General features: G+C 34.9%; 2 protein-coding genes across 2 annotated transcripts; one reads left to right on the top strand and one right to left on the bottom strand.

Annotated features, from left to right (window-relative positions):
• Positions 1-390: 390 nt before the first annotated feature.
• RLT2 (Homeodomain-like transcriptional regulator) lies at positions 391-8857 on the top strand. Its single transcript, XM_078967918.1, has 18 exons — positions 391-1237; positions 1327-1833; positions 1970-2040; positions 2423-2839; positions 2915-3004; positions 3747-3911; positions 4001-4223; positions 4387-4487; positions 4582-4668; positions 4731-4883; positions 4982-5137; positions 5316-5522; positions 5588-6130; positions 6206-6661; positions 6761-7336; positions 7419-7523; positions 7602-7859; positions 7953-8857. Exons 1-18 carry the CDS (start codon positions 1099-1101, stop codon positions 8667-8669), a joined length of 4971 nt encoding a protein of 1656 aa, XP_078824044.1. The 5' UTR covers positions 391-1098; the 3' UTR covers positions 8670-8857.
• Positions 8858-16624: 7767 nt separating this feature from the next.
• Positions 16625-18609, bottom strand: LOC145010773 (uncharacterized). The gene is made up of 3 exons (XM_078969303.1): positions 18241-18609; positions 17337-17809; positions 16625-17237 (listed from the first exon to the last, which is right to left on the bottom strand). Exons 1-3 carry the CDS (start codon positions 18403-18405, stop codon positions 16799-16801), a joined length of 1077 nt encoding a protein of 358 aa, XP_078825429.1. The 5' UTR covers positions 18406-18609; the 3' UTR covers positions 16625-16798.
• Positions 18610-20061: the final 1452 nt, after the last annotated feature.

Here is a 20061-nt window from a genome sequence, read left to right as displayed (position 1 = left end):
ATATATTTTTTAGGAATAAAAATAAAATAAAAAAGAGAATAGATTGAAGGTGAAAAACTATTTATGTTATTTTTTTATTTCATTTAAAAAATAAGTTGGAAATGGTCTTAATAACCACTTATTTCAAATCAAAAAGTACTTCTTTTATTTGAAATCAAAAAGTTCCATATCAAATTGCATAACATTAATTACTCCCCATGTATAGCGAGACAAAGATTAAACTAAATATTATAAAAAAGAAAATTAAGAACAAGAAACTATAAATTAACAACAAAAAGGTCTTCATGTTCAAATCCACGCGCGGCCGACGAGCGTCTTGTACGACAGAGTTTTGAGTTGTTCAAGAAACGTAGGAAGTCATCTGACACTTCATAATCTCTTTGGAGAGAGATAAAAAAAAAAAATTAAAAGAAAAAAAAAAACTCCTTTTCTTCCTTTGTTTATGATGGGTTCGATCTCTCTTTCTCTCTCCATCTACACCCATGAATCTCCGTGAAGAAAATTCTGTTTCCCCACTACCCGTTACGGTTTCTCGATAAAAGAAAGAAGAAATTCAGAAAAAGTTTTTAGAGAGAGAGGGGAAATGGGAAGGATTAGAGAGAGAAAGACTGTTTTTGGTGTTCATTCTCCTTCTACTTTTAATGGCAAAAAATTCCAATTTTCATATTCATACACCCAAGAACAAATACTATTGCTGTTAATAGTTTTAATTATTATTAATACAATACCATACACATTTACTTTTGTTTTTATACATTTATTATTATCACAATTCGTCAATCTTCAAATCTCACCGCACATCTCTTTCATGATGATAATATTATGTTAGCTACAAGATCATATGTGGAGAGAGAAAGTAATAGTGAGAGAGAAAGTTTTTGTTAATTTCTTCTTACTTATTGTCTTTACTTTTTCTTCGACGATACCCTAATTTCAGATGCCTATTCTCTCTCAACAAACCCTAGTTTTTCAACCAGGAACTTCGATTTGGTCGAATCAAGTGTTTTTTGATGTTTTAGCTGCTAATTAACCCGGTTTCTGTGTTGGGTTTGACCTCAATTGCAAAACGGAGTTCGCGATTTCGATCTTCTTAAGCTAATGGACGGTGGTGCTAGCGGCCATGGCGGCGGTGGTTCAGAAGGGGAGAACAAAAATTCGGCTGAAGGAGGAGAGCCGAAGGTGAAGAGGAAGATGAAGACAGCTTTCCAGTTGGAGATTCTCGAGAAAACTTACGCTGGTTTGTGTTTCTTCCTATTCTTCACAATCTCTCTTCGTTTTTATCTCACTCCCAATTTAGTAACTTCATAAACTCGATTGAATTTCTAGTCGAGGCATATCCAGCGGAAGCTCTTCGAGCAGATTTATCAGTCCAGTTGGGTTTGACCGATCGGCAATTACAGATGTGGTTTTGTCACAGGAGGTTAAAAGATAGAAAAACTCCACCTGTTAAACGACCAAAGAAGGAAATATCTAGTAGTGGCGGAGGTGGTGGTGCTGGTGCTGGTGGTGATGATGTAATGGTGTCCGGTGAGGGTTTACCTAATGAACATGGTGGTTCTGGTGGATCAGGTTCCGGGTCGAGCCCATTTGGGCATACGGGTCGCCCTGTGCCAGCCATGGTTGCAGCCGCAAGTGGAAGGGTTCCAGCTGTGGTTGCTGCACCCATGGACATGCCACCTGTCAAGAGGTATTATGAGCCTCCACATGCAGTTTCTGAGGTTAGAGCTATTGCTTTTGTTGAAGCTCAATTAGGGGAAAGATTGAGGGAGGATGGACCCATTCTTGGAATGGAATTTGACCCGTTGCCACCTGGCGCATTTGGAGCACCAATAGGTAATATGATCAGTATCTTGATCATGTTGCAATTAATGTATTGTATACTTTAGTTAATGCTTGGTTTCTTGATTTATGTTGTATATTTCAAGATTCTGAATTTGATAATTTATGAGACTATAACTATTTGCTGCAGTTCAGCAGAAGTCATCTGTTCGACCTTATGAAGCCAAACTATATGAGCATCCAGATGCAAAACCAGTGAAGGTTGGCTGATGTTTTATTTTCCGTTTTATAGATCTACATGGTGATTGTTATTTTTTTATGGATATGCTTGTGTTTTGACTTTGACTAAAATAAGGTTTGACCAAATTGTAATTACTAAGTATGTTGCAATATGTAAAAAGATTATGAAAGTATGTTGCTATTATGTGTTACATATTGCTATTTTAGGTAAAAATCTTAATTGGTGAAATTGTTTTCCATAGTCTTTAACCTTAGGGCAAAATACAGAAAAGCATGAGCCATGATGCACTTTTTTTATTTAACAATTTACTATCATACTTAATACTTTCTTCAACTGGTTAAAAAAAAAACATTTTTTTCAGTTACCCGATTTCTGAAAAGGTTAAAAAACAATTTCTTTCAGGGTGCTTCAAAGGCTCTCCATGAATACCAATTTCTACCTGAACAACCATCTGTTAGAAGTGACTCTTATGAAAGAGCAATGCCACCTCAATATTACAGCTCACCAAATGACATGGCAAGTAGCCGGACACCTGTAACCACCACCACCACCACCCGTTCTTTTACTCATGGAAATGATCAAATGGCCTCTGGATATGTCATACCACCTCCACAAGGAAGGTCAGGCTCAGGCCACCTTCTGCCGCCTGCAGCCGGAGAATTTGATGGTGGTGGCCGGAAAAGTTTGACTGTAAGTGTTGGAGTTGACACAAATCTTGGTGCTCATCCAATAACGGGAATTGAGAATCCGTTTTGTACACCGATTGAGAAGAGAGTTACTCATGAGGAGGATATTGCACGAATTGAAAGAAAACGGAAGGTTTGTTTGTTGTTTATTTGTTTTTAATTGTTCTTTTTGGTGTGTTTATTGTGTGGATTTGTGTATTTTTGATAGAGTGAAGAAGCTAGAATTGCAAAGGAGGTTGAAGCACATGAGAAGAGGATCAAAAAAGAGCTTGAAAAACAAGATATGATGAGGCGAAAGGTATTTTTTTTTTTCATGAGGTGGGAAAATGGGTCAAGGTTCTATTGAAACACCACTTTTTGCCTTTTGTTTTTAAATAGGGTTTTATGCAGAAAAGTCCCATTTAATTGTTTTTTTTGAACAGAAAAGTCCAATTATTTTTGGAAGATCACATAATTTGTCATTTCCTGTTGGGTTTTATTCAGAAAAGTCTAAAAAGAGCTTGAAAAACAAGATATGATGAGGAGAAAGTACAATGCTTTAATATGATTGGGCTTTTCTGCGTAAAACCCTTTTAAATATTAGGCTAAATGCAGTAAATAACAATGTGCTTTTCATGTTTTTCATTGTAGATTCTACTTCCAATTCTTCTTATTACAACATTAAAATTTTCAAAGTGTTTATATTGGGGCATTGTGTTTTGAAAAATCTACACATTTATATAAATAGGTAGTTTCCTAATTGAGTATGTTTTTCAAAGTACATACTCCTAATAAGAAATAATTTGAAAAAGAAATTAAAGTATAATGCTATTATAGATAATGGAAAGTACATTGCTATTTCTTCCATTTAACCCTAAGATTGTATAAATAATAAAAGCATTACAAATTATTAAAACATCTATACGATTGTCCCAACAATCTATCTTTCTAATCAAAAGACATAGGAAGTTGTAAGCATTTGCTTTGACCCATTTGACCATTATCTTGATAAGTTTGAGATTTGTGAATTATATTTTATAAAATTTTTGGTTTTCTTGAAGCGAGAGGAACAAGTGAGGAAAGAAATGGAGAGACAAGATCGCGAAAGAAGAAAAGAGGAAGAAAGATTGTTGCGTGAGAAGCAAAGGGAGGAAGAAAGATACCAAAGAGAACAAAGGCGTGAAATGGAGCGAAGGGTCAAGTTCTTACAAAAGGAATCCATTAGAGTAAGAAGACCCTTTTTCTTTTCTTTTAAACAATGGCAATTGTGTAAATATCCAAGTATTTGAGGTTGCTATTGTTGGTGTATCTTCAGGCTGAAAAGCTACGACTTAAAGAAGATATGAGGAAAGAGAAAGAGGCTGCAAGACTTAAAGCAGCAAATGATAGAGCTGCTGCTAGAAGAATTGCAAAAGAATCTTTGGAATTAATTGATGATGAACGTTTGGAGCTCATGGAAATAGCTGCTGCAACTAAAGGATTACCCTCTATGCTTGCTCTTGATAGTGACACTTTGGAAAGTCTTGATTCACTCAGAGGTAAATGGTTAGAAAAAGTTTAATTTTTTAATCACTACAAAAGATAGTTAGGTTGCTAAATTGATGAATGGTTGGTGGAAGTACAAAAGTGTTTGATTTTGTTTTTTCTTTATACTATTTTTTCTCGTGTTATTGTGGCTAAAAAAGTTTTCTTTTGCTTTAGATATGCTCCCTGAATTTCCTCCCAAATCAGTACCCTTGAAGAAACCATTTAAAGTTCAACCATGGACAGATTCCGAGGAAAACATTGGCAATCTTCTTATGGTGAATAATCATTTTACAGTTTTTTCAATTTTTGTATCTTCATTTTACGTAACTTGTGAAACACATATTGATTTGATTTTTATCATATTCTCAGGTTTGGAAATTTGTAATTACTTTCGCGGATGTTCTTGGACTTTGGCCTTTTACTCTTGATGAGTTTGTTCAAGCTTTACACGATCATGTGAGTTTTTTAAACATGTTCACTATTGGGAATTACGGTTTTAACCTTGTGAGAACTTGTAGGATCCTCGATTGTTGGGAGAAATTCATGTGGCACTTCTGAAATCGATTGTGAAAGATATTGAAGATGTAGCAAGGGCACCTTCGTCATCTTTAGGAGCAAATCAAACAAGTGCTCCTAATCCAGGAGGTGGGCATCAACATGTTGTTGAAGGGGTAATCTCTAATTCCATTTCATGATTGGGGACTTTTTATTTATTTATTTATTTATTGTGAAATGAAAATGGTTTCTTGATTATCATTATTTTTTTCAGGCATTTGCTTGGGGTTTTGATATTTGTAGCTGGCAACGCCACTTAAATCCATTAACATGGCCCGAAATATTGCGCCAATTTGCTCTTGCTGCAGGATACGGACCAAAATTGAAAAAAAGAAACGTCGATCAACCACATCCCCATGAAGAAAACGAGGTACCTTTTATAGTAAATTACAAAATTGTCCCTCCCTGTGGTTTATTTATCACTTTATGTATCTATATTATGGTCCTTTTGTTGCCTTTTCCAATTCCTAAGATGATATAAAATCCTTTGTATCATGAAAAATCAAAGTCAAAATCTAAACTTGATAAACGGGTATTTGCAAATGCAGGGTGTTGATGGTGGAGATATAATTTCAAATTTAAGAAGTGGAGTAGCAGCTGAAAAAGCATTGGCTATAATGCAAGAAAGGGGTTTCTCCAATAGAAGGTCTAGGCATAGGTTGACACCTGGCACTGTTAAATATGCAGCATTTCATGTTCTTTCACTCGAGGGTAGCCATGGTCTTTCAATTCTAGATGTGGCTGAAAAGATCCAGGTATCCATTCTGATTTTGATTGATTGCATTCTCTTTCTTTTTGACTCATCATATTGTATTTGTAGAAATCTGGTTTAAGGGATCTGACAACAAGCAAAACACCAGAGGCCTCAATTGCTGCTGCATTATCAAGAGACACAAAGCTTTTTGAAAGAACAGCACCTTCAACATATTGTTTAAGGAGTCCATACAGAAAAGATCCTGCTGATGGTGAAGCAATCATCAATGCTGCAAGAGAAAAAATCCATATTTTCAAAAACGGATATTTTGATGGTGAAGAAGCTTTTGATGCCGAAAGAGACGATCCTGATCATGAAAAAGACGATGATTCCGAAAGTGACGTTGCAGAGGATCCGGAAATCGACGACATCGGAATCGGAATCGGAATCGGGAATTCCGATGTGAAATCTGAAACTCCGATCGACAAAGTAAGCGGGACCCACGAGGGGGAGGATACGGTGGTTGACGAAAGTATTTCCGGGGAGCCGTGGGTTCAAGGGTTAATGGAAGGCGAGTATTCGGATTTGAGTGTTGAAGAAAGACTCAATGCTCTTGTTGCTTTGATAGCTGTTGCAAATGAAGGGAATTCTATTCGTGTTGTTCTTGAGGTATACCTTCTTTATTCCACTTTTATGTTTGGATATTTAATTTATTAATTTACAAAAAAATGTTTTTTTTTACAGGAACGATTAGAAGCAGCAATGGCATTAAAGAAACAAATGTGGGCTGAAGCACAAGTTGATAAAAGAAAAATGAAAGAAGACTTCATGATAAAGATACAATATCCATCTACTGACAACCAAACCGATTTGGCAGCATCAAACAACCACCATCAAGAAACCTCCGGCGACCACCCCACCACCGCCGAAAGGCTGCCGGAATATTCCGCGGGCCCGGATAATAGCTTTCCGCTTCAACAACCGGCATATGCTGTTGAAAAGTCAAGATCTCAATTAAAATCCTTTATTGGCCATAAAGCTGAAGAGATGTATGTCTACAGATCATTGCCACTTGGACATGACCGGAGAAGAAACCGCTACTGGCGGTTTATAACCTCCGCCTCACAGAACGATCCCGGCTCCGGGAGAATCTTTGTTGAGTTACGTGACGCCAGGTGGCGCCTTATTGACACTGAGGAGGTAAATACTAAGAATATGTCTGACTCAGTGACTCAGTTAGATCTATCTGACTCAAACAGTGATTGATTTATTTATTGGTTTTTTACTTTTTAAATGCAGGGGTTCAACAGTCTTTTGGCATCATTAGATGTGCGTGGGAATCGAGAGGCACATTTGCATTCCATGTTGCAAAGGATTGAATCCAATTTTAAAGAAGCAATCAATAAGAAACGGGTCCGGGTCGGAGTCCGGGTCGGGGTCGACTCCAATAGCCCAATCAGCACCTTATCAATCACAAACACAAATATTTCAGAATTCTCATCCTCTTTCTCAATCGAATTGGGTCGAAGTGGAAAAGAGATAACAAACGCGTTAAAAAGATACCAGGAGTTTGAAAAATGGATGTGGGGAGAATGCTTGAATTTAAGGGCGATGAAGTTTGGGAATGCCAGATGTCAACATGTGGTTGGAATTTGTGATAATTGTAGGGATTTATCGTTTTTCGAGGGTAGTAATCGGTGTTTTTCTTGTGGTAAAATATGCGATATTTTTACCGGAAGCAATTTCGCATTTTCAAAATGTATATCGGAGTTTAAAGAAAAGCTGAAAGGGGAGTCCGGGTTTTATTTTCTTAACCGGGAATCGGTTCGACCCGTAAGATTCCGATTGGTTAAAGCTCAATTAGCACTGATTGAGGTGAGAGAGAGAGATAGAGAGAGAGACAGAACAACTTACTTTTTACTTTTTTTATTTTATAAACTGTAATTCTTTTATATAGGCTTCGATTCCAGTTGAAGCTCTTCGACCTTCATGGACAGACGAGTGTAGAAAGTCATGGTGTGTGAAGCTGGTCAAAGCTGTAAATCCCGAAGCCCTTCTCGAGGTGTGTGCATAAGTTTTATATGGATAAAGTGACAAAAAATAAAGATTTTTTAAACAATTTGTAAATTTTTTTTATTAGGCTTTGACGTTATTGGAAAGCGCAATAAAACGGGATTTTTTAGGCATGGATTTTGAGACAACAGATGAATTATTAGGGTCAAATAACTCGGCAACATTATGTGGGACCAGTGACTTTCCCATTGTGTCTGTGCTTCCGTGGCTACCTGAAACAACAGCAGGTGTAGCATTAAGGCTTATGGAACTCGACACGTCAATTCATTACTTGCTTAGTCAGAAAGAAGATGCTGAAAAAGACAAAGGAGCCACAAGTTTTTTGGTATGGAAATAAATAAATCTTCACACACATTTTTTTTTTTTTTTTTTACTTTACTTTAAATCTTTAATAAAATCATTTATTTGTCTTTTTCAGACCTTTCCATTAAAATATGTGGTGACGAAGATCGGCGAGGAAGGTGACAACGGCGAACAGCTATACGGATCCGGAAACATCCAAGACCCATGGGCGGATCCGGGCACCTCGGGCAGAGGGCGGGGGCGTGGAAGGGGCAGAGGGCGGGCCCGTGGCGGTAGATCCCAGAGAACCATGGGGTCGAGATCACGAGGTAAAGCGGCGGACATCGGGTTAGGGCGGGCTCGTGGCGGCGGTCGTGGCGGCCGGAAGCGCGGTGTCCGGCCAAAGCAGCAGAAGACGGTGAACATATCGAACGAGATTGATAGCGGTCGGGAGTTTCTATATGAGGAAAGTCCGGTTCCTGGTTTCCAAGAATGGAATGCGGAGGAAACTGCTGACCTCATTGTTGAGGAAAATGCTTCGAGTTCGGAATATGAGAATGAAAATGATAATAATGGTCAGGAGTATGATGATGAGATGTTGGTGGATGATGGGTATCGGAATGTTTATGATGACGTGGCGGGTCAGGGGTATATTGGGGAATATGGTTTAGAAGGGGAGGAAGAGTATGATGTTGAGGATGACGATGAGGATGAAGATGAACAAGGTGGTGTGGATGTTGATGGTTTTTTTAATGATGATTCGGATGAGAATCGGGAGGTTGATGTAGGAGGGCAAATTGGTAATAATGCGGAGGATGAGACGGAATTATCTTCGTCTGGTTATAGTGATTAACGAAATCTAATGTTGTAGTATAGTGAAGTTCCAAAATGTGGATTTTGGGGCTAAGGTTGTGTTTCTATGTAGATTTGGGGATAGGAAATTAGATATGTATGATGGAATTAGAGCAGGTAAAAAAACCTTTTGTGATTTAGCGATCTTGCTGCATATACCCTAATTTTATACGCCTAAGTTATCGTTTATGTCTTGCTTAAGTTACTTTGAAACAATATAAACTAGTGTCTCGTCTTCTTAAATAGGAAAAAGAGTTGTCCGTGAAGTGTGCAAGTGTCTCTAGTAGCTAGGCACACTTGCTATGACATCGCTTTTAAGACACTTTCTATGTTGGGAAAATGATTTGTAAAAAACGTTTAAAAAATGTCATTCAAGTTTGGTGTGTCTAAAAAAACACCATCCAAGTAAAGTATTTGTACAAAAAACACAAATGAAGTATATTTTTTGTTCAAATTTAACCTTGTGGTAACCGATAATTAAGGGTAAAAAATAAGTAAAGGAAAATACCAAGAGGATATGACTGAAAGGGGTAACTATGTTTCAAAATCTTTCAAAAAAACACCATTCAAGTTTGGTAAGTTCAAAAAACACCATCTAAGCAAATTTTTTGTACAAAAAACACCAACAAACTATATTTTTGTTCAAATATTACCCACCAGTAACTCTTACATGATAAATGATGATTTGGCTGAATTATTTTGACATGACATAATAATTGTTGACAAAACAATAAATGATATATTTCTCCTTTAAAAATCGATTTAGGATTCCTTCATGAACGAATAGTGATGATCTCAAACTCAAGTTCAAAACCCTAATTCTTGACTTAAGGCAAAAATAGCTCTTTTACCCCTGTCTCAATGGGTCTCCCTCCCCCTAAGGTCCAAATCCATAAAAAGACCAAAAAGGCATCTAAGCCCCCAAGAACCCCAACATGGCCTTAAGCCCAAAAATTGACCTGCTACAATCAGGTGGGCCCGAGGCTTAACTTAAACAAGTCCATGCATACGGCCAGTATATACTGAAGCCTCTGCGATCCGGATTTCAAGCCGATATGCCCGACGTACCTGTAGCGTATGCCCAACGTACTCGGCTAGAGTTATGAACCGCCAATCTTCCGAAGACCATAACTTCTTCATTCTAAGTTCGATTTCGTCATTCTTTATATCCACAAGAAGGAAACGAAAAGCTCTACACTTCAATCAACTCTCCCTTGCCTTAAAACTTTTCTAACATAAACCCAAACTTCATAAAGGCTCGAACTGATACTTACTGATATGCCCTTGGGCTTTAACACAAACTGAACACTCGGCCCCCACGACGTACATTATCCATCACCAAATGGGCGTTACAGACACCACGACTTGTTACGAACGAATATAAATTCGAATACATCATAGACAAGTATCGAAACCATATCCCAGGAAACATACAAAAGAAATGGTACAAACAATAAAATAACAAGGAAAGGGAAAGAGATGTGCTTGTCGGTAGACCAAATAATAAATGAAGGACCGGTCAAGACTATAAACTCTTCTAATAATGAGCAGCCTATAAATACCCCAAAGACAGGATATCCAAGGCCGAGTAAGGTAAGGCGAAAAAGAGATAACATAGATAACATTAAGATAACACTAAGAATCACAATCTAATTTAGGCATCAGAGAGTTATGTCAGGGTCCAATTTAGGTTGCGATTTCGTTTCCGAAGGCTATAACCCTCAGTTGAACCCCGAAATGATGAAATCTAATTTAGCATTAAGGTAACATTAAGAATCGCAATCCGAAGGCCATAACCCTCGGTATGACTGTCTGATGCCTAAATTAGCTCTCGTGGATATAAAGAATGACAAAATCAGACTTGAATGAATAAGTTATGACCTTTGGAAGATTGGCGGTTCTTGACCCTAGCCAAGTATGTTGGGCGTACGCTAGGAGTACGTCGGGCGTACTGGCTTGACATCCGAATGACAGAGGCTTCAGCATATGTCGGGCATATGCATGGACTTGTTTAAGTTAGGTCTCAGGCCCACTTGATTGTAGCAGGTCATTTTTTGGGCTTAAGGAAATGTTGGGGGGTTCTTGGGCCATATTGGCCCTTAGAGGCTTTATAGTTGAACGACTTGGATGCCTTTTTGGGCTTTTTATGGATTTGGGCCTTAGGGGGAGGGAGGCCCATTGAGGCAGGGGTAAAGGATCCATTTTTGCCTTAAGTCAAGAATTAGGGTTTTGGACTTGAGTTCGAGATCATCACTTAAGAAGAAGAAGAGCAATCATAAGAGAAGAATAAGTCATTCGTTAATGAAGAAACCCTAAATCGATTTTTAAAGGAAGAATACATCATTTATTGTTTTGTCAATAATCATTATGCCATGTCATAATAGTTAAGCCAAGTCATCATATAACCTGTAAAAGCCAGTTATTTGTGGGTAATATTTGAACAAAACATATAGTTTGTTGGTGTTTTTTGAATATACCAAACTTGGATGGTGCTTTTGAACGATTTTGAAACATAGTTACCCTTTTGAGTCATTTCCTTTTGTTTTTTTTTCCTTTACTTAGTTTTTACCGGTAATTACCGGTTACCACAAAGTCAAATTTGAACAAAGAATTTACTTCGTTGGTGTTTTTTGTACAAATGCTTTACTTGTATGATGTTTTTTGGACATACCAAACTTGAATGATATTTTTTGAAAAGTTTTGATACATAGTTACAAATATATGTCATTTTCCCTTATATGTTTAGATAAAATAAAAATCATGTATATGGTTTATTGTTAGACAAAAATATGATTTTTTATAATTTATGGGAAAATGACTTTTCAAGGTAAATGTTTTTACACATTTGACCATATAATTGTTATATGTGTTGACATATTATCATTGTTACCGACTATAGCATGTGACAATTGCAATATATGAATAAATTAACAAGTTAAATGGTTAAATATGTACAAAAAAAAAATTGTCTAAATATAAACAAAATGAAAATTTAATTCATCGAATAAGTCAATTTTTTCACTTTTAATAGCGATATTATTTTTCATATTTGTTTATATTATTTTTTCAAACGTTATTTTTAAAATATATAATTTGCTAAATATTAATTAAATATTGATCAACTTTAAACTTTATTTTTCAATTAATAAATTGAGTTTGTTTTGTGAAATATTTTATACAGGCTTTTATTATTATTAGTATTTTTTTTGTTTTTAAGCATATATAATATTTTGAAAGTAAATAGTATTTAACAATAAAATTAAATAAATTAAATATGGAGCAATAAGCATGGAGGATATTTAAAAAAAAAATAAAAAGAACATATTATTCAACAAATAAAAAAATAAAAAAATCTATATAATGTAAATGTTTAAAATTATTCAAACTTTTTAATACTTTTTAATTAGAAGTTTATAAACTTTTAATTTTTTTAATACAACATTTTAAACTAGTATTTAACAAAAGTATTTTAAAATGTTATAAAAAAATATTAAATTGTTGTGACAACCCGAAATTTCCCATCTGTACAAACCATATCAAGTCAATAGAAGTTAGAACAGTTACAGTTAAGTTCCAGACTTTTGGGTATAAGTTTGATAGTTTTTCAGGATTTACACTTAAGGAGATATTAGGAGAGTGGATGCACTAGGGTTTTGTGCAACACGGTTATTCCAAAACTCTATGATATTATAGTTCATTTCAAGAATAAAATATTTTCTGCCAAAAATCTCATGAATATATATAGAAATCTGAGCCATATTTATTCATTAGTCACATTTCCAACTAGAGAAAAACCATTTTCTCTCTCACGGATCTTCGGGTTTTCATCCCAAATCGTGAGTACTTCTATCTAGTTGTAATATATAGCTTAGATTGTGCCTAATAACATCAAAATCGGATCAAAACCCCAAGATTTGAGAGTTTACCGCCCAAGAGCACTTGGAGAGTAAACTCTTTTATAAGGGCCAAAGTGTGCCCAATGACCCTCCAAGCCTTGGAACTCAACCTAGAAACTACAATGACATGTTTAGACCACAAAATCATTAAGAAACAAAGGTAAGAAGTGAGTTCACGGCCAAGGATGTTCTTGGGCCGTGAACTCCATTTTTAGGTGCCAAAACACCTTAAAAGCCTTCCTTAAGCCAAGAGACTAGTTTAGACATGTACCTAAATGAGTTTAGGACTAGCAAACACCCTTAGAACACCAAGAGTAAGGTGTTCACGACCCAAGAAGTTCCAGGGCCGTGAACTCCAAACAATGGTGCCAAATGGTGCTATAAACTCTTCTAAAGCCTTGGACAATTGCCTTGAATTATTCTTAGTTAAATTAGGGACTTGAAAACACCACAAACACCCTCCCAAGGGAGATTACGGCCGTAATCTCCAAGGGATATGGTCCCAAGGCCGTGAACTCCTCAAAGGAGTTAAAAGGAAGCCCTTACACCCTAGTAAGCCTTGAAGCACTTCACCACTTAAGTTGTAATAACTTTAGGCTTCATTTAATGACCCAATATAGAGTTTACGGCCAGGAGTTTACTCCCCTGGACCGTAAACTCCAACAAACATGGTCTTTGGACCATAAACCTTCGTATGAGGTCTTGCACTCCTTTGTTGCAACCCATTAGCCTCCTAGCACTTGATCAAAGTGTTTTCCTCGCATTAGGATGTTTATACATGTTTAATTAGTGTTATAATCACTAATTGTTTATATACATATGTCTTCATATGTAATTAGGACCATTGTGTGTGTCTAAAGTCTTCACTTGACAATTAGCAGTCCTACCCCTTCGGTTCATCAGTACCACTTACAATAAATGAGTTCATACCCCTTAATCAATGTTTTAACTGTTTTATTGGGGGGGGGGGATACAAGTAGAATCATGTTAGTTACTATATCAATCACATGTGATTAGTAAGTAACATTCAAATGATTGGCTACTCATTAGCCGTTTTACCAAACAGTTTCCCTCAAGTGTTTTTCATAAACACTTTATATGTTTAAAACTCCTTATTAAACTGTACATTTTACTCTGTATGTTTCATTTCAAACTCATTTATAATTGTGTTTCAAATAAATGTTCCTTTATACTTAAACTATTTTATCAAACCCACGCTTTCAAACCGTTTTATAGATTGACATCAAGTTGATCGTTTCTTAGATAATAATTATGTTTAAAGGGTTTACCAAACTTATTTTATGCTTTTATATTATCATTTGCATGCCTATATATGTATAATTATATAAGAAATGTTTAAAAGAGTTAGGAAGGCTATCCACCCTATTTCCTTTTCGCGCTTGAGATGTGGTCTGGTGGGATATCGGGTACCCGTCCGAAGATCGTTTAAATATTAGTTATATATCATGTGTACATATATAGTCATAAAGGTTCTTCCAGTTCATTCAATACCCTTGGATAGCAAGGGTATACGCCCATGTTCATACGTACCGGTTACATTACTAGTAAGCTACCATAGGGGTAGTTTAGGAAGATATTAGAACTATTACTAGAACACGATATCATACAATGAGTCAGTTCATTCATGAGTCAATACTTGCTAGATAGAGAGAGATCACACGTTACAGCTAGTACACACAGTACATTACTATACATTCTAGATAGAGAGAGAACACACGTTATAGCTAGCACACACAGAACATTACAGTACATTACTATACTATTACATATATATGTTTACATGATTACATTTACATGAGTACATTTACATAAACACGCTTACATGAGTACATTTACATAGATAATATATAATGAGTTATTATTACATTTTATATGTATAGATTACGTTATATAATCCTCATTCTTATCTTTACCTTGTGATACAATCACATAATCGACGAGATAGATTGGATTTAATATCCTAGTACCAAAGGATACTTTGCGGGATTAACCATTCCTAAAATCTCTGTTAGCTACTAAGATAAAAGCACATCCTTGGATGTCAACGGTTGATATCATTATAGGTATACTTTAAGGGATTAACTATTCCTACACCCAGCTGTTAGCAACAGAGGTAAATGTACATCTACGGATGTCTTAAGTTAACATTGTTAGTTACCCTTGTACCAAAGGGTAATACTTAGGTTAGTTATATTATTACCTTTATCTTGTGACTCATTCACATAACCGATGAAGTGAATTATATTTGAGTATCCTAGTACCAAAGGATACAATTTCTTATAATAATAATAATAGTAGCACAGTCGGGTCTTGGTAGAAGGCTACTTTCAGAGCAGTTAGGTCTTGGTAGAAGACTTCCTTTTATAATAGTAGGAATCATAGGGATTTCTAGGGTTTTTCAAACGTTTACAGTTGTTCTACAAACATTTTCATACTTATACGAGCTTTCTTTCAAAACAATTTCAAGTCTTTCATTACAAGTTTTACAAATTAAGACACATTAATACTTATGATCTCACCAGCTTTAAAGCTGATACTCTCTTTCAAAATAACTTGTATCATCAGGTCAACGATAGACATGTACTGATGCAAGGTTTAGAGAAGATGGAGCCCAATCAAGACTCATCTTTCATTTTGATTATACTTTAGTGTCTATATTATAATTTGACAGAACACACTTGTATTAAAATTATATTATTAATGCAATGGATGATGTTGTTGCTTGTTTACTACTTTTCATTGTTGTGATACTGTACATGACGTTCTTCGCCCCAGAACGTTTCCGCCGTTCTTGGTTTTGGGGTGTGACAATTGTCATGCAAAATCTGTAAAACACTTTAAAAATGTTATAAAAGAAAGTTTAGAAATAAATATATGAAATTTATAAAAAAATTGTATGAAAATGTAAAAAAACAAGTTAAAAACTTGTAACAAAAATTTAAAACATTTATAAAATATTTGGTTTAAAAGCACTTCTATTAAAATTATATAAAGTATAAAAAAGTTAAAGAAAAAATTATAAACAAAACTTAAAAATTATATTAGAAAAATCTATAGGAAAAATATCATATAAATGTTGTAATAAATAAAAAACTTAATAAATTAAAAAAAAAAATTGTTTACATTTAGACAATTTTTTATACGCATTTAACCATTTAAGTTATTAAATATGTATAGGAAAAATAAAGTTGCCTAAACGTTAACAAAACGAAAAAGTAATTACCATTGCAAGTTATTTTTTTAAAATTATTTGTGTTTATTCAATTTTGTTTGTTTTCAGGTAATAATAATAATATACTATAAACAAAGAAAGAAGAAAGAAGAAATCAGAAAAAGAAACGAAGCCCAACTAAATAACAGTAACTTTACAAATCCATAAGAATTTAAAATGAGGGTCTTTGTTTTATTTTTTAAAAGATCTTTTAGGTTTTAAGAAAAAGATAAAAAATTAAAAAATATTTTATAAAAGCATAAAAACTATTTTTTAATATAAGAAAAATGAACTTTTAAAAAAAGTCTTCTCTAAAGTTAAGCCAAACATCTCCTAAAATTTTAATGAGTTATTACATATAAAATAATAATAATAAAAACTTTGGTGACCAATTCTGAAAAAAAAAACAAAGTTTTTCTTCACAAAAATGTCAATAACATGTATTATATATTCATATTAGAGAAGTCTCAAATGTTATTTCATCAAATTATCTTCCTTTCTATTGAAAAGAAGTCTGTTTTTTTCCTCAACATAACCCCTTAACACCATAAAAGATTACACGCCCTGGACATATATAATGAATGCAATGCAATGTCCTCAACACTTCAATCAATAAAATCACAATAACCCAATGAAAACACAACATGTACTTGATGAGTTGATTCCAATACAAGTTGGCTCTTCACGAAAGACACAATTTGTATATTACTTAAAAAATGGAGTTTAATGTCTGGAATCTCATTATTAGATTCCATACAATTAAATCATTCTCATCATCTCATATGTTTGTAGATTTTGCAATTTAAAAAAAAAAAAAACAGCCTTACATTCTACAACATCGTACCTCTTGGCTCCAATTATTAGATTCCATAATCCATATACCATTAATCCACAGAAACTAAAATCCTAAAACTATAAAACCATATGCCCAAAAAAACCACCTTCCAAAACCCAAAATCACAATTAATACATATGCACAAATTCTCTCCATTCCCATCATCTCTAACCATTCAATAACTCTTTAATCCTGCTCTTCTGAGCCGGAGTTAACCTCGCCGGAAACTTCACATCAAACTTGATTCTCAGGTTCCCTTTGCTCGTCGGATCTTTAGAAATCGGCATACCTTCTCTAGGAACCACCTCCTCGTACGCCGGATGGATCACATTATTGATCGGAACAGTCAGATTCCGGCCATCAAGGGTGGTCAAATGAACTGTGTAACCAGTCAACGCTTCTGCCAAACTGATCCGCCGTGTCACCACCAGGTCGTTGCCATCGCGAGTGAAAGTGCTGTGAGGTTTTTCATCGATGATGAAGACGAGATCCGCCGGCGTCGTGTTTGGTTGCTCGTTTCCTTTCTCCGGGAAGGTGATCTTCGTGCCCTTTTTCCAACCGGGCTTTATGTTGATGTTTAAGATCTCCTCAACCGACATTGTTTTTCTAAAAGAAAGAAAAAATTTAAGATTTAGGGTTTTATGTTCTATCGAACCAGTTGAATTCGAAGGTGAAAAGCTAATTAGAAATTATGATCTTACTTACCCGCTAATGTCAGCGATGTCTCTAGAGATCTTCATCTTCTTCGTTGTACCTTTGTAAAGCTCTTCGAGGGTACATGGAAGAGGCCTTTCGATCGGAGGGTCTTTCCGGGGACCTGAACTGAATGCACCGCCACCGCCGGCACTATTACCAAAGGGTGAACCGCCGCCGCCGCCGCCGAAGGAGCTGAAGATGTTTTCGAATCCTCCCATGTTGTCCCCAAATGAATTGCTGGAAAACCTGACACCTCTCATACCGGATGGATCTCCACCGCCTCCTGCTCCCCTGAACCCGAAAAACTCTGCGAAGATGTCATCGGCGTTTCTTGGATTGAATGAGAATGGTGTGCCTCCGCCGGTGGAGAAGTAGGTGGCTCCGCCAGGACCCCCAGCTGCATCTGGTGGTGGCACCTGACCCTTGAGCCCTTCTTCACCATACTGATCATATACTGCTCTTTTCTGAGGATCGCTGAGAACCTGAATATGAATCGAACAAAATCAGTTAATTATAATACTGAAAACAGATGGAATATTCTTTAATTGGATAGAAACGTTCAGAATATAAGGCTCTGTTATCAAATCCGAAGGAATTTGAATTATCCTATCATAGTTTCCCATCCAGTATGAAAACCTAATCAATTAGAAGGTAGAGAGATCGTAGTTGAGATGATTTCATCAAAAACCAATTTTGTCTAGCAAATGTTTAATCAAAATCCGAAAACAACAATCAAACTGGATCCAAAAGGTCCGGATCGAAACATGAACTTATACCGTATTTTAGTTGATTGCTAATGAAGATTCTGAATTTCAATCTACAGAAAAAACTACCAAACACCCAATCAATTTCACATAAAAAGATTTTGAACAATTAACGATAAATACGTGATACAGAGAGAAGAGAGACATACATCATATGCTTCAGAGATCTGTTTAAACTTAGCTTCTGCTTCCTTCTTATTATTAGGGTTCTTATCAGGATGCCACTTCATCGCAAGCTTCCTGTAAGCTTTCTTCAAATCATCGTCTTTAGCATTCTTATCCACTTGCAAAATCTTGTAATAATCTACGCCCATGATCGTTTTTTTCGTTTATTATGATCGATGATTGCTTTCTTGTTGTCGAATTTCTTCGAAATCTGAACTGCAGAGATACTCGGAATTGTGTGATATATATGAGTGCGGAATTTGTTCGATGTGATTAGTAAGGATGAGAGAGTGGTCTGGAAGGTCGCGAAGCATGTGGAATGTTCTGGAAGTGCCCTGAAATCGTCAAGCACTTTTACTTGAGTGAATAAGGATATTTTGTTATTTTATTGACAAAATGGCAGCATCTTTAGCACTTTGCTATATAGAAAATTTTTAAGGGTACATAATTTTTTTTTTTTTGAGTTATATAAGATAAAAGAGAGTGGTAGTAAAAATGTAAAGAGTGATAGCATAATGTTATGTTAGTTTTATTTAAAAAGAAAAAGAACGAACGAATCATATCAACCCTTTCCATTTCTATCCGATGAGTTTCATACAATTCTTTCTTTCTCATCTCGCCAAACTTGTAGCAAGTCTTTTATAGCGAGGCCCCTATTGAGCGCTAGGAAACGATGTTCCAAATGCCTAGCGAGCTTTAATGAAGGAGCGATTCAACTCCTCCAACCTAAAGTTTTTATAAAATATTCATTTTTTTTGGTATTTTGAATTTATTAAAGCTTGAAGTTTATTTTTGTCCTTTTAGTAAGTTACTCGGTTTTCTTCTTGTTGCCGATACATGTGGCATGCCAATTTTGCGTTAATTGAGTTTAGTAGTTGGCATGACGTTGATGTAGACTAAATTTCATTTTAAATACAAAAACAACAACAACAATAATAATAATATATATTATATAACATTGAAATTGAACCCGACTACTCCCACTTACAACCAAACGAACTAGTCACTAAGCTAAAGTAAATTTAATGTTTTATCCCTAAAATAAATATAAATATATATTATATAACATTGAAATATTTAAATACAACAACAACAACAATAACAATAATAATAATAATAATAATAATAATAATAATAATAATAATAATAATAATAATAATGCATTTAATAGGTATTTTAATGTATAAATACGATTTTTGTGTAATAAAAAGTTGTATTTATACATATTTATTATGTATAAATATGTATTTATTTTGTATAAATATATACTATATATTAATATGAAAGTACCTAATAATATGAACAAACTTAATGGAAGTACCGAGTATGGAACACACTATATATATAACACACAACACCTTTAACAACAACACAATATATATCACACACAAAACACACAACCAGGGGCGGAACACAAACATGAAAACTAGAGGGGTCGAAATCAAATTTTCAAAACAAAATAGTATATATTAACAAGCTAACTTTTGACAAAAATACAAGTTAGTATAACAAATTAACAAAATAAATATATTTTTTCTATTATAAATTTCCAACCATACTAATAAATTTATTTATCTTGTTTTATGTTTTTACACTATACCACACATTATGATTTTAAACTAAAAGTTACAAATACACATTAACTATTAACTAATAAGTAATAAATCGCATGTTTCAAAAATTTTAGTTGTTTTACTGTTTTCAGATTTTTTGTTTTGAATGTTTCGTAACAAAAAAAAAAAAAAAAAATACAATTTTTTATTCAAAAAAGTAATAATTCTCTTTTGCAGCTTTTTTTTAGTTGA

This window comes from Lactuca saligna, chromosome 8, assembly GCF_052625555.1.
Source record: "Lactuca saligna cultivar CGN05327 chromosome 8, ASM5262555v1, whole genome shotgun sequence".
NCBI classification, from domain to species: domain Eukaryota; kingdom Viridiplantae; phylum Streptophyta; class Magnoliopsida; order Asterales; family Asteraceae; genus Lactuca; species Lactuca saligna.
This window is presented reverse-complemented; position numbering and strand designations above follow the sequence as displayed.